Source organism: Agelaius phoeniceus, chromosome 6, assembly GCF_051311805.1.
Source record: "Agelaius phoeniceus isolate bAgePho1 chromosome 6, bAgePho1.hap1, whole genome shotgun sequence".
NCBI lineage: Eukaryota > Metazoa > Chordata > Aves > Passeriformes > Icteridae > Agelaius > Agelaius phoeniceus.
This window is the reverse complement of record NC_135270.1, coordinates 23,970,692-23,988,742: the sequence shown is the minus strand read 5'-3', so window position 1 is coordinate 23,988,742 and position 18,051 is coordinate 23,970,692. Positions and strand designations below refer to the sequence as shown.

Below are 18,051 nucleotides of genomic sequence, written 5' to 3'. Positions count from 1 at the left end.
CAGTGCATTATCAATTACAATGGCAACAAATAGAGCAAATTGTCATACAGAGTCTTTCCCAAACAGTTTTCCACTGTACCCACAGCATCAGCTCCTGGCCCACCCAGTCACAAAACCTGACAAAGAACCTTCCATGGAACCACAGGTTCACCTGAATACTCAGAGCAAAATGCTTTAGATGGGTACACACCATACAGGCATCTCACTACTCTCCTTAGGCAGGGTTTGGAGAATGCTCTAACTCGGCAAGGCTTACCTGTGGGGTCTGAGAACTCTTGGAGCTCGGGTACCTGGGGCGGTAACACAGGTGCCTCAGGTAACTTCCCAGATCTCAGCATGTCTAACTCAGCCTGCAGCTCCCGGATTTTCTTCTTCAGCCGGATGCAGTTGGGGCAGAAGGATGTGGTGGGGATTTCATGGGAGTTGCCTTGTGCAGAGGCCAGTGACAGCTCAGTTGGGCTGTCTGCTTTAAGTGACAGGGGCTCTTCTTCCTCGTCTTCAAGGATGCTCATCTCCTTGGCTGAGATGAAAGAGGAACTGTGAGGGACCCTCCATTCGCTCTCCCTCTGGTTTCTGCTGAGGCTCAGGGAGCCGTGCTGCATGGCACTGCCACACTGCTCAAAGATGTCTTCAGCCTGGTATTTAGATGCTCTTCTGAGGGGAAGTGGTGTACTTGTTGTTAACTGGTTGTCTTCAAATTTGGCAGACTCCAAAGAAGCCTCCAGGACATCTTTGAAGATGAGGTCAATTTTTTTTTTCTTTGTTTGGGGGTGGGATTCCCCCTCGTCACAGCTGCGCTTGTAGGGGCTCTTCCCCTGCTTTAAGGTAGTGAACTGGAGTGCTCCCCTTGCATCCTCTTGGTTTTCTACATTCTTTTCTGAGTTTTCATTCTGTAACATTTTGTCTCCTAGAATGGAAAATGAGGGGTGGGGATTATCACTGGGAACGGAGCAACATCCCTCAATCTAAAACTCAAACAAAAATGAACAAAAAGGCAGACTGAATCCCTGCAGGTCTGCATATTATGTTACAAGCCAGGGAACTGACACAACTCAGTGGAAACCAAGGCTTGCAAGAGGAGAAGCCCCGCTAATGGGCATGTCTGCAAAAACAGAGACAGTCCTGGGTAACCACAGCAGAGTAGAACCCACACACTTCAAAGAGAAGAGAAACTACAGGCAGCTTGTTTAACCTAAAGGTACAACCAACCTGCGTTGGAAGAGGACTATGAAGTGAATAACTGATCATGGTGGAAACTATACCCAGAGCCTAAGTGCTATTTTGGCTGGCTGGAAGTCCTGTGCCTGTTTTGACTTGGTAAAAGGTATCAAGCGTACAGCAGTGCAGTGAGAGATTTACACCATTTCATGACAACCCCAGTGTCTGTGCACGCCATGGCACAAAGTTTGCAAGCCCCTTTACTCTTTTTCAGTTTGGAGGCTGCTCCAGAAATGCAAAGTAAAGGAGTAAAAACAACTTGCACACTTAAAACCTAAGGTACACATTGTCAGCTGAGCTACAATGGGTGAATGCCCTCCAAGGATGGGACATCTAGCTTGTCCTGGTGGAGTCTGAGAGCATGACCATTCAGTAATTGAAAAAAAAAATATTAAAAGTAACCTCATATAAATTATTAATTGCTTAAAATAAAGGGAATAGCCAGATTTCCTTACCTGGAAATTCAAAAGACGATAGGTTTGGCTCAATTTCCATCACTCTTCTATCTTGTAAATAACTTCAAGCATTGATGGCTTCCCAAACAAGACGCTGCTTTATGCTGATTTTTGGTTTTGTTTGCTTAAAGTGTATTCATGCTTTCATAAGAGTTATGGAGCAAAAGCTACCATTCCCTCTCTAAGGAGAGCAATGCTAAGAATGCAGAAAAGATGCAAGACTCGAAACAGTTAGAGTAAGGCACTGTAAAAAGGGCTGGCCTGAATGGATGGGATTTTGCACTGGGTTTGGATGCTGGCTGGGAAACCCAGACACTTCTTTAGGGAATCCATAACAACAGATCTCATTTTCAACACATTGATGAGAATTCCTATGGACAAACTTTCACTCTCTCTCTTAGTATTTCCCCTGTTATGGACCATAGCAACTACTATGAGAGCTAGTGATTTAGAGAACTGGTTCTTCTTTCTTGGTGATTTTTTCCCCAACCAGCCAACTGCTTCAGCCCTATGGAAAAGTTAGAAATCACAAGATGATCCCTCACATTACTGGTCTCAACTCCAATGATGAGGTGGCTCAGAAACCATCACCAGAAGCAAAACCCAGGAACCATGTTATTTTTCTGTGAGTTCGTAAAGTGTGCCACTTCCTTTGACAGACTCATCTGCAGGGATTTGAAATCTTTTAAATAGAAAGTGACTCAGCAGATTTTTGTGCTGCTTTCTGACCACTTCCCAGTGCCCTCCCAATGGAGGCTTCGATGTCTCTTGCAAGTCTAGCAATGGCTCAGGTGATGCTCCGTTTTAACATCTCTGTGCCCCTTCTGTGAATGCAGGCTGAGCCCAGCTTGCAGCAGGATGAGCTCACCAAGATGTCAGGGGGTTTCTGGAATGGTCTCCGTAGCCACATGAGTTTCTACCTGAAGGTGCATGAGGCTGTGGCAGATTCTGGAGAGTCCTGATTCAGATCTTCACCACACTTGTAGCACAGAGCAGGCTGTGAGCTACCATTTCAGCTCCCACAAACCATGACACCATGACAATCCAGGACTAAAGGCATGTCTGCATGGCAGGGCAATAGCTCGTAGCCTTGGTGCCCCTGTAGAGCAGCTGCTCCAAGGGCACAGACTGTCTCTTGCTGTACTTTCAGAAAGCACTAAGCCATCTGGATAACTAATATGTGCATGTTACTGCAGCAAAATCACTGCAGCCTGTACCTAATCACTCACTGGTGTTCATTACATAAAAAGCAAATTCATACCAATGTTAATTCAGAAGTGGGAATTGCCCAAGTACAGCCACCACGATGTAACACTGCAAGTGCATAACAACCCTAAGGTGATAGAGATAATCAGCTTTTTCAGGACAACTTGTCCACCCCATGACTGAAGAGGAGACACCTTTTACCAAGTCAAGGCAGCAACAGCAGCTGTGTAATAATATACTCAGGAATCATAATTACAAATTATATTTAGTGTGGCTGCCCCTCTGAGGCCCTGCCATTCTGCATCTAGCCTGGAAAGAAATGTTCCTAATTAACTTCAGGTATCAGCATTGTACAGATGAACAGATGCATTAAGAATTTTTGCTTTCCTCTAAAGCTTCCTATATTGCTGACAATACGTGGGCCCAAAGGACTGCTGGGTTTGTTTCAACATTGCTACTCTTTAGACAAGATAACAATTTTTATCCAAGGAAGAATCAGTCTGACAAGTACAAAGCCTCCTGTACGTTGTACACACATTCTAAGGTTGTGAGACTAAGGAGCTGATGTCGCGCTGATCCCAAATTATCTTTCTGAAGAAAGAGGAGATAAATTAAACGAGGAAAATGGACATACAAACACACCAAGGAAATCTCATTCAAATGGACACAAAACCAGCCAGAGCTCCCTCAAACAAGCTGCTCACAGGAGCCAGAGAGAGCAGCATGTTCAGAGGAAAAACCTAACTCTGTCTTGTAGGATTATCAGCTTGGCAATCTTCGGGCCAAAAAGTCTTGTGACGGGTGCTCTGTGATCCCTGGGCATTGCATCAGGCCCTTCCAGCACACACACACACAGCATGGCACAACACAACACATGACGTGACACATCACAGCACAAATCTTTCTTTCATGATCTCCATGACTGTGGGTATCTTACTCTTCTTGTGCACCCATCCATCTGTGCCAGGCAGAGCTGGGGGCTCTCACCCGGAGGTGCTCTGCTTCTAGAAATGCAGATCTCCTCACACAGCCTCTGCAAAACCTACTTCACCCACCACACTTGGCCCAGCTGTGGGGCAGCCTGAGGGGATCAGGAGAGAGGATGGAAAGGGAAAGGACTCACCACTTGTGCAATTTCTGTTCATGGTTTCCTGGGACATACTGTGCAACCGCTTCATGTAATCCTCACTGTACCAGACCCGCAGCTTCTCCCCAGGGTGGATGTCACGGCAGGCACGGAAGTAAATCCTCTCGCTGTGCTGAAAGGCCATCAGGTTCTGCTCCCTCTCCTCCCGGGAGATGATGACGTATCTGAGGGCAAGGGGACAAGGCAGGTGTGAAGCACAAACTTCTCTCCTGTGCCCCCCTTGCATCAGAATGACAACCAGGAAGAAGCCAGAATGACCTTTGGAGAGAGACATCAACACAGCCAGGCTGGAAAGCATGGAGTTATAAGCAATGGTGTGCAAACGAGCATGGACACCCAGGGAACACTAAGCCAGTGGGGCTGTTTTTTGCTGGGGAAGGGATGACACAAATGCACATCCAGTCTGAAGGGATGTCTGCCAGCAAGGGTGACAGACTCTACCAGTCAGAAATATCTTTGCCTAGTGATGGAAACAAGGACTTCTGGACTCCTACCATCACTTCACGTCCCAGGGCTCCCTCCCTTGTTCTCAGGAATACCTGGAATACAGAAGGGTTCCTCTGCCTGCCTGCTTCCCAAAAACACTGCCTTCCTTTTTTAGTTGGTAACAGATTTGCTTGCTTCTGTCCTTTCAGGCAAGCAGAATTAAGATTCTAAGGACAGAAACATGGATACCTAATGGGCATGGGAGTATGTGCTGGTTGTCCAAGGACATACCAGTATTGGAAGGTTTTGCACTTCAGAGTTCAGCAGGGTGCGACATAAAAAACCAATTCAGCTCTGCCAGTGGAAATCCCAACACCACATTGTGGGGATCTCCTGGCAGTGCTGACAAAAAGATCACTTTCAGGGCATGGGATTTATTTTCCTGATTTAAAACAGCTTCATCTCAGCTCAGCAAAAATGTATTTATTCCTACTCCAAGCAACTGCCCCTCTGTGCAATTTGCTAAGACAACAATCTATCACTAAGGTCATATTACTTGCTCTCACACTCCTCATATTCCTGCTAGAGGACATGAAAAAGGCTTGGTAATACTGGTTCCAGTTGCCACCAGCATGAGCTCACAACAGCTACCCAGGAAAGAGGCCCCATCACAGCATGTGTAGACCCCAAATCAGACATGAACAGCTCATAGCTAAAACTTATTTTTCTCTTATGCCATTTGCCTCTTTTGCTCAGCACACCCTGCTGCAGCAACCTCAGCAAAGGCAAGGAGGCTGCAGGGGAGCATATGGCTCCTCTGACATCTGCTGCAATTAGTCCTTGCCTAAGTTCCCTAATGTATATACAGGTATTTCTTTGGCTTAAGAAATCTGTCAAATGTTCTGAATATTCTACCTTCTCTAGCCATGTGAATGCATAAAGACACAAGTCCACCTGCACGTGATCCCACTAACCCACACATATAAGGTCACAAACTTGGTGAAACTTCCCACAAAACACAGAAAACAAGTCTGCAGTGGCAGTGTCTCAGACTGCCTGAGGCTCTGGTTTTAACGTTAAGCAACTGTGCATGTGCCTGCAAGCAGTTGTATTTTTCCTAATGTCTGCTACCTAGGATTCTCTGCCATCTTCTGTAATTATTTAAACAGCAGACTGGTACTCCCAACACTGGCTTTTCTTAACCTTTATTTACTTCTGATCACAGAACAAAGGAACTTTTGAAGTACTAGTTTGTGTATTTGAGAAGGAAGAGAGACCTGGACCAGTGGGGTGGGAAGGAGGTCCTGCAACAGCACACAGCTGTCAGGCTATTGCTTTTGTGAGTTAGCTATCACTACTCAAAAGGTGTATGCGTGCCTTCAGCCAGTCATGAGAACCACAACCCTTGAGACAGACCAATGTGCTGATGCCTTGCAGCACAGGAGATCCTAGAGGATGCTCTCTCCAGTCCAAGCAAAATGTCAGGATGCTTCCTAGCACAAGCTAAGGAGAGACCCTGCTTTGCATCCCACCATCCACAACAGATCAGGCTGCCCCTGTGAAGATTTACTAACCTAAAGTCACTCAGAGATCCATAATATAACATACATGACCTTTATGTCCACAGCCAGTGGCACCAAGGAATTCATGCAGCAATGGCAGGATGGTCTAGTGCATTTTCAGTAAACTGTATTTGACAGTGAGATGTAGAAAATACTTTGAATGGGAAGTTAACTATTCCCACTAGGGCTCACTTTTATTATGAAGTATTTTGTTAAGCATGAGCTTTTTCTGTTCACTGTTCTCCTTCTGCTTCTACAGCCCTCCATGTTTCTGCCCAAGTATCCTTCAGTTCTGTTGCCTGCATCCTGTGGCTCTGGCCACCTGCTGGAGCAGCAACGGGCTGGGAGGAGAGTGCAGGCAGCAGGGCATGAGCTGCAGCACTGCTGCAACACTGCAGCAAATGCTGCCTGGCTGCTCATCCAGCCTCCTGCAGCTACTAGCACAGCCACTCTCATCAGAAGCCCCCAACAGAGTTCTGGGATAATCCAGTCACAAACATGTTTCTTCTCAGCTGCACCCAGCTAGCAAGTGGTTTACATTCCTAGTGAGGAAGCTTTCCATCTTCCCTGAGGTAAGGTAAATGGGATGAGATCATCCACACAGAAGACACAGTTTTGAATCAGTGCTGCCCAGCCCCAGGCTCCAGTTTCTCCAGAGGCACAAAAGACACAGGTTACAAAGGACTGCATAAACCCTACATTCCAACTGTTGGTCTGAGACACTTAGTGCCACCGCACACCACAAATTAGAGGCAGATACTTTCCAAGGATGGAGAAAATCATTCCACAAAAGTGCAGCCAGCTTGGTGACCCAGGGGCACAAACCACGTGCTGAGGAGAGACTGCATGATCAGCCTTCACTGACATACATCCCAAGGCCAAAGTGCTCACATCCTGAAAAACCCAGCCCTTCCTGCAAAGGCTGCATAGTGTCCAGTCCCCTTCCCAATGCCAAATATTCCATTTGGATTGAAGCAAGGAGGCTACCTTGGTTTGGACACCCAGGACAGGCATGGTTAGGCTGACCCAAGCACTGCATACTGATGGACAAGGCCCTCCTTGCAGAGAAGGTTTCCCAAGGGAGGATCCTGTGATCCTGAGAGGAGGAGCAGTCATACTGCTCCTTCAGCAGACCCAGACATCCTCAGCTGCACGTGGTCCTGCAGAGAGGCATTGCCACCAGTCACAAATCCATTATTTCATGTCCTGGCTAGTCCTTGGGACAGGCCAGCCTCCAGAATACCACAGTTCCTGACCAGGCTACTCAGGACCAAACATAGCACCAATTGAGACCACTTTTGACCCATCTGCAGCTATTGGGGCTGGCATCACCCCCACAGCTGTCAGAGGCACAGCTCCTTGCCCTGCAGGACCACCTTTCCCACAGGCTCTCTAGACAGCAGCAAATAAAAATCATTGTTTCATTTTTACTAAGGCCCAGCCCACTCAGGACACCAAATTCCCAAGTTTTGGGATGGGAAGTGAGCATGCCCAGAAAAAATGTCATTATTTTTCTGCAGCTGGGATCATTCCTTCCCAGGAGGGAACAGAGCCTCCGGTGAGGATCCAAAGAGATGGTGAGGATGGAGGAGAGCTCTGCAGCTGGAGGAAGGTTCAGGCTTCTTCCCTTTTCTCTCTCTCCACTATAGCCCTGAACTTGCCTCATGGCTTCCTGCTGCCACTCCATAGCCACTGGCCTTTCCCAAACCAACTCTGGGCACAGAGCCAGGGCAGGAGATCCCATGCAAGACAGCAGCCACCAGCCCAGGCTGATGCCATGGGATGCCATTCCTGTAAACCCTGCCTCTGTGCTCTGATGCCAAGTGTCTCCAGGAGAGCCACACCTGTGACAAGCTAGTTACCAGCTCAGGCAAAAATTGTAGAGAGAAACAAACGACTCAACAGCAGCTGTGTTAAAAGTGTTACATATTTATTGCATTCTTAATAAAAATACTTTTAAAGAGAGAATTTTTTCAGCATGTACAAGACATGGAGATACGAGGGTTGAGCACAGTAGTTTGCTTTGACAAAGACACTTACTTCAACAGCCAGTAAACATGATAGGTGCAGGAAGAAGTATCCTTTGCGAGCCAGTACAGAAAAGCCACTCCACCGAGGGGTCTACACAGGGCAGGAGACATGTCCCCAGATCTGGCCAATCTGTAATAGTCCACAGAGGAAACTAGGGGAGACATCAGGCAGTTTAGAGTAAAAAGTCCTTTCTCCTGACCAGTACCCAGCCTTTGGGGATTTGCATTAAGGGCACCAGGATGCTCTCTGTAAATACATCTGTGTGGTCAAACTGATGGCAGCAATAATGTTAACTCCCTCCAGTGCTCAGCACGTGCAGAAGTCTCCTCCTTTGCAGACCTGAGGGTTCCCAGAAGGGATCCCCCTGGACAACATCAAAGGAGCTCATCTTACCGCTATACCCATGGGAGAGCATCAGTAGAGAACAAATATTATAAAAATATAAAATACTAATATTAATATATAGCAGCAGCACTATATTGACTCAGAAAGCCTTTAAAACATATCACCCTTTCAGCTCTCTCTGATTCACAAATTAGAACCACTTCTGTCAGATTTCCCAACCTGCCCTTCATCTGAAGAGAGGCTATGACTTTTGCAAAATACGAATGTTTCAAAAGAAGTAAAAGGACATCCTCAGTGGAAGGTGAGCAAGTTCTGCCCTGGTTTGGCACCAGCACTAAAGGGAATGTCCTTTGCAGGAAACCAGTTGGGTCATTCCTCAGGAATGAGGCTTTTTTCCTTGCCAGACCACTACTTCCTTGAGCAATCTTTTATTGCACCACTAAAAATAAATTACTTGAATTAGAATTACGGAACATCTTAAAAGAAAAAAAAAAAAGGAAAAGCATGTAATGAATGCCTGACACAGCAGATATACAATGGACTTTTCAGGAAAGAAGCTAGTGCACTATACTTTGAAAGGAGGCCAGACAGGCTAAAGATGGCCCTTGAAGACCACACAAAACAAGGCATCCTTCTGCTACACGGCGCTGCCTATGTTCAATTCCATAGAAGTTTCTGTAACTTTTTTGCCAAGTCTGTAGCCCAGCCACGGCATGATGATGATGCACACTCATGTTAACTGGAATAGTGCCCTGCAACCAACCTCCAAATACAGTAGAAGAGCCTGGAGAGCATGGTGTGCTGTGTGTTTAACACCTTGACCCTTTTCCCTGCTGAAGCTTATCAGGATAATGGTCTGGGTTTTTCCAGACATGGGGGCAGCATGCTAGATGCAGAGGTGAAAATTAAGGAGAAAACAGACATATTATCACATGTAGATTATCACCACCTGAAGTGACACTATTAAAGCCTAGTTTCAGAATCAGTGTTTTACATGGGAACCTCACACAGCTCTAAAGCAATTCAAATGTTGTAACACAGTTCTTTCTTGCATGTATATGGGGGAAAAAAGCAATATAAAATCAACATGCTTAAGATTTTAACCTATGTAGCTGTGAATTTAGACTGTAAACTCTTCTTGACTGGAAAACACAGTACAGATCCCACCCTAAATAAAACTAAGTGCAATGTAACTGTACTGAAGCTGACAGAATTACAGTAAAACAAAACCAAACTGGCTTGATGTAAGTAGCAGGCCTTACGTCTTTTCTGGTTTCTGTTCAGTCTCCCACATTTTGAAGAGGTGAGGTTGTTCAAAACTGAAGATTTGACAACATTCAAGACAATAATATGATACAATTATATTTAAATGTTGTCATATGATGAAATAATTGTATCTTAACTGCAATTGTGAAAGGTAGGGGTTTCAGACTGGAGCAAACAAAAGTTGAACTCTTTAACACAAGTTCATGTGGCACTGCAGGATCCTTGCAAAGGCCTACGCCTTTGCAACCCTTTTCAGCAGTCTAAAACCCCATGGTGCTCAGATCTGTCCTCAGAATCACGCCTTCTTCCCTTCCCTGCACAAGCTCTGCTTTTACACTCCTCTTCCCAAAGCTGTGTATAAGTCACAGTCAGCCCTGAGACAGCCCACTATTGCTGAATGAAAGATAAAAGCAATGATCAATAAGAGTTTTTAATTGCCGTAAGTCTGTATTTCTGCACATACTGCCTATACTAATATTGAGGAAGATAATGAAAATGCAGTAGTAGGATAAATTTGTGAGTTGATTACAAAGGGATCTCTGTAGCATGCTGTTTCAGTAAAAAATATTTCACAGGCATGGGAAGATATCCAGATAATGATTTCTATTGCATCTCTTAGTTTATACAGCATTTAAAGCATGGGGAAGACAGTGAAAACTCTTAATCTCTATGAACCCAAAGATGTCCTACATTCCAAGCTCTACAGTATCTGAGATTCCTCTTTGCCATTGCAGAGGGCCAGTCCTACAATTAGCTGCCATATTCATACTGCTCTGTTAGCCAGCAGGGGGGATGGATGGGTTGGGTCAGCTGTTGACCCTCTCCACAGAATACTGATACACATGGGAAGCCATGTGAACATGCAGCAGCTCAGGAAGGGGCATCCTTCTTTACTTTATGTGAAACAGACAAAAAATGATGTTTTCTTTTTCGTGACCTGCTGGCCTGTGCAGGAGCGAGTTTTAGAGAGTTTTGGTTAGACTCTGCACTGGGCTTGGGGGGCTGTTTAGAGCAAGCTGCTTGCAGACAGGACCCTGGCATGGCATTAGGATCTCGTATCCTCTGGAAAGCCCGGACGCCATCACGTATTTCTGTCAGTGTCTGACACATCTGGCTGACCAGGCTGGTGAGGTCAGCCACACTCTGGCTGACAGCATGCATGCTATGTGCCATGTCCCTGTGAATGGCGACCAGCTCCTGGCAGAACTGCCTGAACAGGTCTGTTTGCTGTGCATGGGAATGGAGAAGCTGGCGGTCGAAGCTGGCGAGGGGCGGGCTCCTTGTGCGGGGGTGCGGGGGTCTGCAGGCCGAGGTGGTGCGTGGGGATGGACAGTGCAGGTCCTGCCTTTGGCTGGCAGCTTCCAAGGGCTCTGATGAGGAAGAGGAGCGAAGGAAGGAGGGCCTGGAGAACGGACTGACACCTGCACCAGCCCTTGTCAGCGAAGAGGAGTGGTGTTCCTGAGAAGTGCCTGGCATCTCTTCATCTTCATCAGCTTAAACAGAAGAGGAAGCATGAATTATTAATGTGAAATCCCTCTCAACACTGGCTTCTGTTTCAGGGTATCTCAAAGAACATGGAAAAAGGGTTTTCCCCTCCCCCCAGCCTGCCAGTTCAGACAAGCCTGTAGCTTCTGATGCGTAACTCAACATGCAATGTTAGCATCTGTGTGACAAGCTTAGCCATGAGAAACCTGAGAGTGGGTGAACCGAAGCTATTGTGGTATTCTGTACAGAGCACTGTTCACTACTAGAATATGAATCCATTTCAGACAGTAGCAATGACTTCTCTTCCCCAAACCCATAGGTAGCTAGCACAAATATTCTGGAGGGACACAGACTTCGCATGTAAAAATCCTGCTCCCCCATCACCTCTTACATCCTCTGCACTAAGAAGACTGTAGATGTTGTATTTGCTTCTCTCAAAGTGTGTTCTGCAAAGCCACTACGTGGCTTGGCATCGCTAAGACAACGACGCAATCAGACAAAGCAGCAAAAGACTTTTTATGTTAATCAGGCAAATACACTTGATGCAAAATCAAAACCAAAGCAAAATGCCACAGGAAAACTATAACCAGTCTGATAAATATCTAGTGATGTGCCAGTTCACAGGTACAGGCATGTGAAGAGTAAGAAGAGACAAGGTTTCACCTGGTGCAACTGCCCACTATTTCCTTGTATAACCTGTATTCTTTTTACCCCTGAAATAGTGCAACTGGCTTCCAAGATAGATGCAAAGAATGACCAAGTCCCACCTTGTCAGTTCTGGAAGATTTTGTTCTTGCTTTCCCACTAACAATTTCAGATATAGGATCAGACCTAGTGTGGTAGCACAGCGCCACCCATGAGGTATCAGTGGACTCACTTCCCAAGAAGCTATCATCTCTTTCTCTCCTTTGTATCCCTAAAAGCTCACAAAGAAGCAGCCGCACTGCCACAAAAGCAAACTGTGTACAAAATTATGGAAAGGACCTGCACAAAGCAGCTTGTGGTTTAGCACTGGAAGGTGTCTGAGAATTGTGGTGTAAGATTAACTTCAAAAGCAGGGCCAGCAGTTTCTTTAGAACCAGTGAAGAAGGAGTCATTATTCTCTACCTTTTTCACAGTGTTCATGCTGATCCTTCAGACCACTACTGAGAAATCATTAGTGGCCCAATCTCAGCAATGAACACCAGCGATCACTGAGACCCCCAAAGCTCTCTTGGAAGTGATCCATTGGCAACAGGCAGATGCCTTTCAGTTTTGTAGCATTGCTGTTTTATCAAGGTGAAGATATCCTAATCCTTTACAAGCACTTTTTCCACAGACTGGAGGCAGTCATACTTCAACTACAGATTCTCCCTCACTTGTAGGATTAATTCATACTTATAATCTATTATGTACTCTCAGATGACAGTATGGAAAAGAACTAGACAAACACATAAAGATGACCTTAACTTAGAAACAATCCATCTCAATGCTCCACAACCACCAGAGCAGAAAACAACCACAGCAGAAGGACAGGCAACCCAGCCATCTCACACAACACACAGTGCTCTTCTGGTGTCAAACTGAGATATGCAAGCATGAGACAAAGAGGTGTTAAGGCAGTGATACTTACAGCTCGTTGTTAGGCTGTCAACCACATCCAGATCCACTCTCCGGCGGCAGCCGTGCCTCTGGTGGGAGGAATGCAGCACCGACTGGATGGCTCTCCCATGGGCGGTCAGGACGATGGCTGAGGGCTGCCCCACACTGCTGGGGCTGGAGAGGGACCTCTGCATGAGTGCCAGTTTGTCCTTGGTCCTTCTCTTCATGTCGTCCCATCTGTGTTTAATGTCTTTTACAGACCTGGGGACCTGGCTGACTGATGTGATCTGCCTGGCTATGCCTTCCCAGATCTTGTCCCTGTCAGCATGGGATAGACGCATTGTCTCCCTCCCAAACAGCATGGCTTCATTTCGGGTCACCTCAGTGACCAGAATGTCCAGTTCTTCCTTGGAAAACTTGGGCTTCCTCTTTCGTTCAGCCATGTTCCTTGGGTTGAACATCCCGCAAAGCATAATTGGGTAAAAGGAAATCAGCGCAAAGCAACCCCCTGCATCCAACCACTTGGCCAGTGCAGTACTGGGGCAGAGGAGCTTGGTGGGATCCAGCTCCCCCAACCCACAACAACCTCTCACCAGGAAAAGGCAGCTGTTTTGTTTTTAGAAGGCAATTTTCAAGCTTAAGAAAAAAAATACCAAGCAACACTAGTGTGAAGGAGCCTTCTCAGCTTTAAAGTTAAAATCAAATTTTACACATCATCTGATGCTCTGACTTATGCATAAGATTTTCAGTTCAGCCTCACATCACTTGCCACATTTTGTGCACAGAAAAAAAACGTGATAACTTGCAATTAGAGCGGTGAACTGGCTTCTAATGTGACACTGCTTGAAACTTAGAGAAAATTTAGAGGCCTGAAACATATCTTATTGTTCTATCTGGCATAACATGCAACAGAAATTTTTATATCACCTTCTCTGTTACAACTTGCAGGATATCATGAAAAGGCTACATCAAATTGGATTTTTTTTACGGTATGTAGGACTTTTGATTAGACTGGTGGGCAATTTCTGCAACTTGCTTTCCCTAAGGAAAAATCTCTTTTTTCAGCACTGGGGTACTCTACATCCAGCATTTGTCTGCTTCACAGGAAGCTTTTGTTTCACCCAGAAATGGCTGCCATTTCCCATTGTTCTCAAAAGGAATGAGGCCACCCACTTGATTTTCCTGGCTAGGCTTTCTGTCACTGCCACCAACATGAGCCTGCATCCAGTTTCTGGTGCTTCAGATGAACAACTTGTAGCCTCAGCCCATTGAGAAAAAGAGGCAGCTATCCTGAGAACAAGCAGTTTTGTCCAAAGGAGATTTATGTTAATTTCTCCAGCCACAGTCAAAGAAAACTACAAAATAAACAAAACATTAGTCCTAACTATGTTTTGTTATTGGGGAAAAAAAAAAGAAGGCAGTAGATCTATTCAATAAGGAAAGAGAAAACAGACTGTCTGAACCTACAGAAAGGTGCTGACCCATGGCATTCTAGTTCCTTCCCAGTCGTTAATTCCTGTAATTGTTGTTTAATCAATCTCACTGACACTGCAGCCTGCGATCAGGGCAAGTGTCAGTTTGGTTAAAGCTGGAAAACCAGTGGGAGAAGCTGCTCAAATCCAGGCCACATCAGGGAGAGAGCTGGGACCTAAGTGCACAGAGGCATTTCACAGGAACAAACATAAATGAATGCTTGAGATACTCTCTTGGTGAAGTTTCATTTATAGAGAGAAAGAAAGAGTATTTAGAGAAGATGGTAATGAAATGATGGAGAGCCAGCAAAGCACTTGTTATCCTGAATCTCAAAAAACCCCAACAGAAATCTAAACCCCAACAGACATCTCGCCAAACTTAAAAGGAAAAAGGAGTTCTCCCAGTTGAACACAAGAAGAAGGAAAAAGGCTACATGAAATATTGAGCAAGGGGATATTTGCAGTTTGACTTTTATGGCATTCAGCAGAACTGGGCTTGGTGTATGCCCTCATCAGGTAAGCATGACTGCACAGTATCATCAGTGCCTCCATGAGGTGGCAACAAACCTCCACTGACAAGCTGCTCTGGTGAAAAAGTGTAACAGTATTCTGCAAAGTGCTCTGGGTAGGGGTGAGCTTGCAGAACAGAACAGCACTCTCTGGAGACAGAGGGTCACAAAACCTGGTGCCCCCTCTTTTCTGCCAAACTCACAGCTGCTGTCACCAGCAAAGCTGCCCCAATGGGGAATTAGAGCCCTGTTTGCTTTCCCCAGACAGGATATCCCACCAAGTGCACTTAGCACAGCTTATGGTAGGCCTGGATATTCAGATTTTAGTGTTTCCACTCATATGCTCTGGCACAACTTGGGTCAAAACAATCTTACTTACATATTCCAATAGCAAACTTGCCACACATCGAGTCATGAGCTCTGGCCAGTTTTAATCACAAATTCAATTAACCTTAGGTTCCTAAGAGGCACATCAACCTCCTCCTAATAAAAATGCAGACAGTGTTACTGTCAGAGGGATCCTTTTCTCCTGTAGCATGCCGTATGTCCCTAGAGGCAGTCACTGATATCTACAAGTACCTCTCTGGTGATGCCATGAGGGTTTCAGCAAGCTCCAGAGCAGCCCCAGCTGTGAGGTTGTGAATTCACACCTCAGCCCAGGTTAATCTGAAAGTGCAAGACACACTGAACAGTAGGCACTTTAAGATTACCCCACAAATATATCAATCAACTCCACTTTTCTTGGCCTCTAAGAAACAAGCACGTAATTTTTCCCAGGGCTTTGTGAGGATCACAGCCCTGCAGTAATTTAGGATTCCTTCGCTCTGCATAAATTTGACTCTGTAATAGATAAGAACATTTCCTCCACTTGCTGCAAGCTAGCAGAAATCAGTTTATGATGTTCAACAAAATGATGTTCATAGGCTGGTGGCTTTTACTCACCCTGAACACAAGGGCAGTCACAGTAACCATGCCTGTTGTTTAAATGCTTATGTTTAAAAGGTCCTGTAAAATTGAAACAGCAGCTCTGTACCAAATAGATCTACTAGTCAAAGTTGGTCCTGCTTTGGGCAGGCTACTGGAACACTTGACCAGAGCTCCCTTCCAAGCTATATTATTATATGAAAATCAAATCAGAGATGCCTCCATTACAAGGAGATACAGGAAGATTCAGTTTCTATCCTACATCTGGTTCTGGGCCAAGTGATACATACACAGAAAGATGGACTTTCCTGGACTTTCTGAATTACTTCTGGTTTTTTGTCAGATCCATTATTTTTAGAGGACACCAGAAACTGAGTAAGAGAATTTCCTCAGAAGCTACCAGGAAAATGAATGGTCCTCTGCAACCCTTCAGAATCCCCAAGAAGTGCCATCAGCAGCAATTTACGGTTTGTGTCCAAGACAGCATTTATTTTGCTTCCTGCAATCCACAGTAAACAGCCACCAGAAAAAAAAAAAAAAAGGAGTAAGATGTTTGCATATGTTGGAGGTTCCTGTAGTATTGCAAACAGCAGGGCTTTACTCTGGGTAGAGATGAAGGGTGCATTCGCCATGTGCCAGCAGCCAGCTTAGGAGAACACGCTCCCAGCATCAGAGGTTTGTCTTGACTAACTCCTAAGTGATGAGGGAAAGGGCAAGAGGATGTTACCATTGCCATGCCATCTGCTGCACTTGTTACTCCTTCCTCCCTGTCATCCACTGCCTTGGGTAAACAGGCACTTGAAATTAAACCAGCAAGTGCTGCAGTGTATATATTGTCCTCAGGCAACATGAAAATGGACTCAGGTGTGGTATTCAAACAACAGAAACAATAGCCAGATCTACAAGAAGAGAGAGGAGTCAGCCCAAGCTGCCCTCCCAATGCCATACCCACCTACCCAGCAGGGGAATAGATCTGCTTTGCAAAGCACTCCATCTGTGAGTGATAGCAAAGAGCACCATCTGAAAAACAAGAAGAGCGCTGTCTACAGCGTCCTGGAAGTCAAGTGTGGTTCCTGTGTGTGATCTCAGTGTCAGGTGATGTTCTAGCATAGAATATTGAGCACACCTTAGTCTAAAAGGGGCTAACAAACAAAATCAAGGCTTTTTGAGGACTCCCATTGCCACTTGAACTGTCAGACTCTATATAATACTACTGGTTATAAGCACTTTTCAAGAGTAAAATCAGAAGGTCAGTAAGACTGGTATAGCCTGCAGAGACCCTTTGATGACACCCTTCCCATGAGGGGTCACAAACATCCCCTTTCCACAAAGCCATAACCTCCATGTCTTTCAAGGCTGTACACAATGGCCCAGACCACACTCATACTGAGACTGAACCATAGCAAATACAAGTTTAGGCAAGAATAATCTGCTCTTTGGTGTTAGCATCACGAGTAATGCCTATTTAAATCCAGACATGAAACTTATGCTCATGGCAGTAGGAAGAAGAGCTCATCATAGAATTTTTGCTTTCCAAAACTGTTTTTCCCCAGCTTCACTCTCATGCAGATCACAAAGATCCAAATCTATGCAGATTTTTGCACTTTGCATACTTTACTTCAAGATATATGTCTGCATACCTATACCTCTTCAATGTATCACTGCTTCTTTTTGAAGTGATGACTCCAGCCTCAACCCTGGTCTAGTATTTTATCTCATCCAGCAGTGAACAACTGTAACAGCTGGAATCCTTACAGAAAAATGAAATCCTTTTCTGAACTTTATGAACATAAATGTCAGAACAGCTGCTGTCCACCTGAAGACTGAAATGGCCAAAAGTGGTGCAACCAGATAGGACCAGATAGGTCAATCTTGCATTTACCTGTACTTCATGCTTTTTATTCCCATAACGAGGGACAACTGAAATCCTAGACACGCAGGCCAACAAACCAGGTAATCCCACGCTGCCTTACTCTTGCAGGAAATGCCTTCCTGATAATAACCACTTCCAAAGCTCCCCACAGAAGCAGCACTGGTCTGACGGGCCTCACCGTGCAGCAATGCCCCGTTCTGGTGACTCGCCACACGTACGAGGCCTCAGTGACCGACGTTTTGCAGATTTCTGCCAACCCCAGAAACGCTGTCCCATGGCCACACGCTGTCCCTCCCTGCTGCAGCTGCTGGCTGCTCTGCCGAGGCGCAGGGCCAGCAGAGGGAGTGCAAGCGCACGCCTCAGCTCTGCCTCCAGTCGCCCGGCTCGCCCTTCTCCTCGCACAGGACAGCTGGCACTGCCAACCCACAGCCAGCACCGACAGCTGCTTCAAATGAAGCCCAGAAAGAAAGCAAAAAAAAAGCACCTCTTTTAGTATCTGTCAGATGAGTAGGGACAAAAAGAAAAAAAACCCAAACAGAATCAAATGTTAC

The 18,051-nt window shown here is 45.6% G+C and overlaps 1 protein-coding gene across 6 annotated transcripts in view; it reads right to left on the bottom strand.

Moving 5' to 3' along the window:
• Positions 1-18,051, bottom strand: part of PRDM11 (PR/SET domain 11) — a 49,057-nt gene that overhangs the window by 9,832 nt on the left and 21,174 nt on the right. For 2 of the 6 annotated variants that reach the window (XM_077180020.1, XM_077180019.1), the window contains exons 6-8: positions 8,055-8,174; positions 4,003-4,190; positions 257-907 (exon numbers count right to left, since the gene is read on the bottom strand). In XM_077180020.1, the coding sequence (XP_077036135.1) occupies positions 257-907; positions 4,003-4,190; positions 8,055-8,174 (959 nt within the window). Of the gene's footprint in view, positions 1-256; positions 908-1,673; positions 3,468-4,002; positions 4,191-7,923; positions 11,150-12,753; positions 13,170-18,051 lie in introns of those variants that run through there. The other 4 variants (XM_077180021.1, XM_054635794.2, XM_077180022.1 and 1 more) reach the window with 4 other exon arrangements.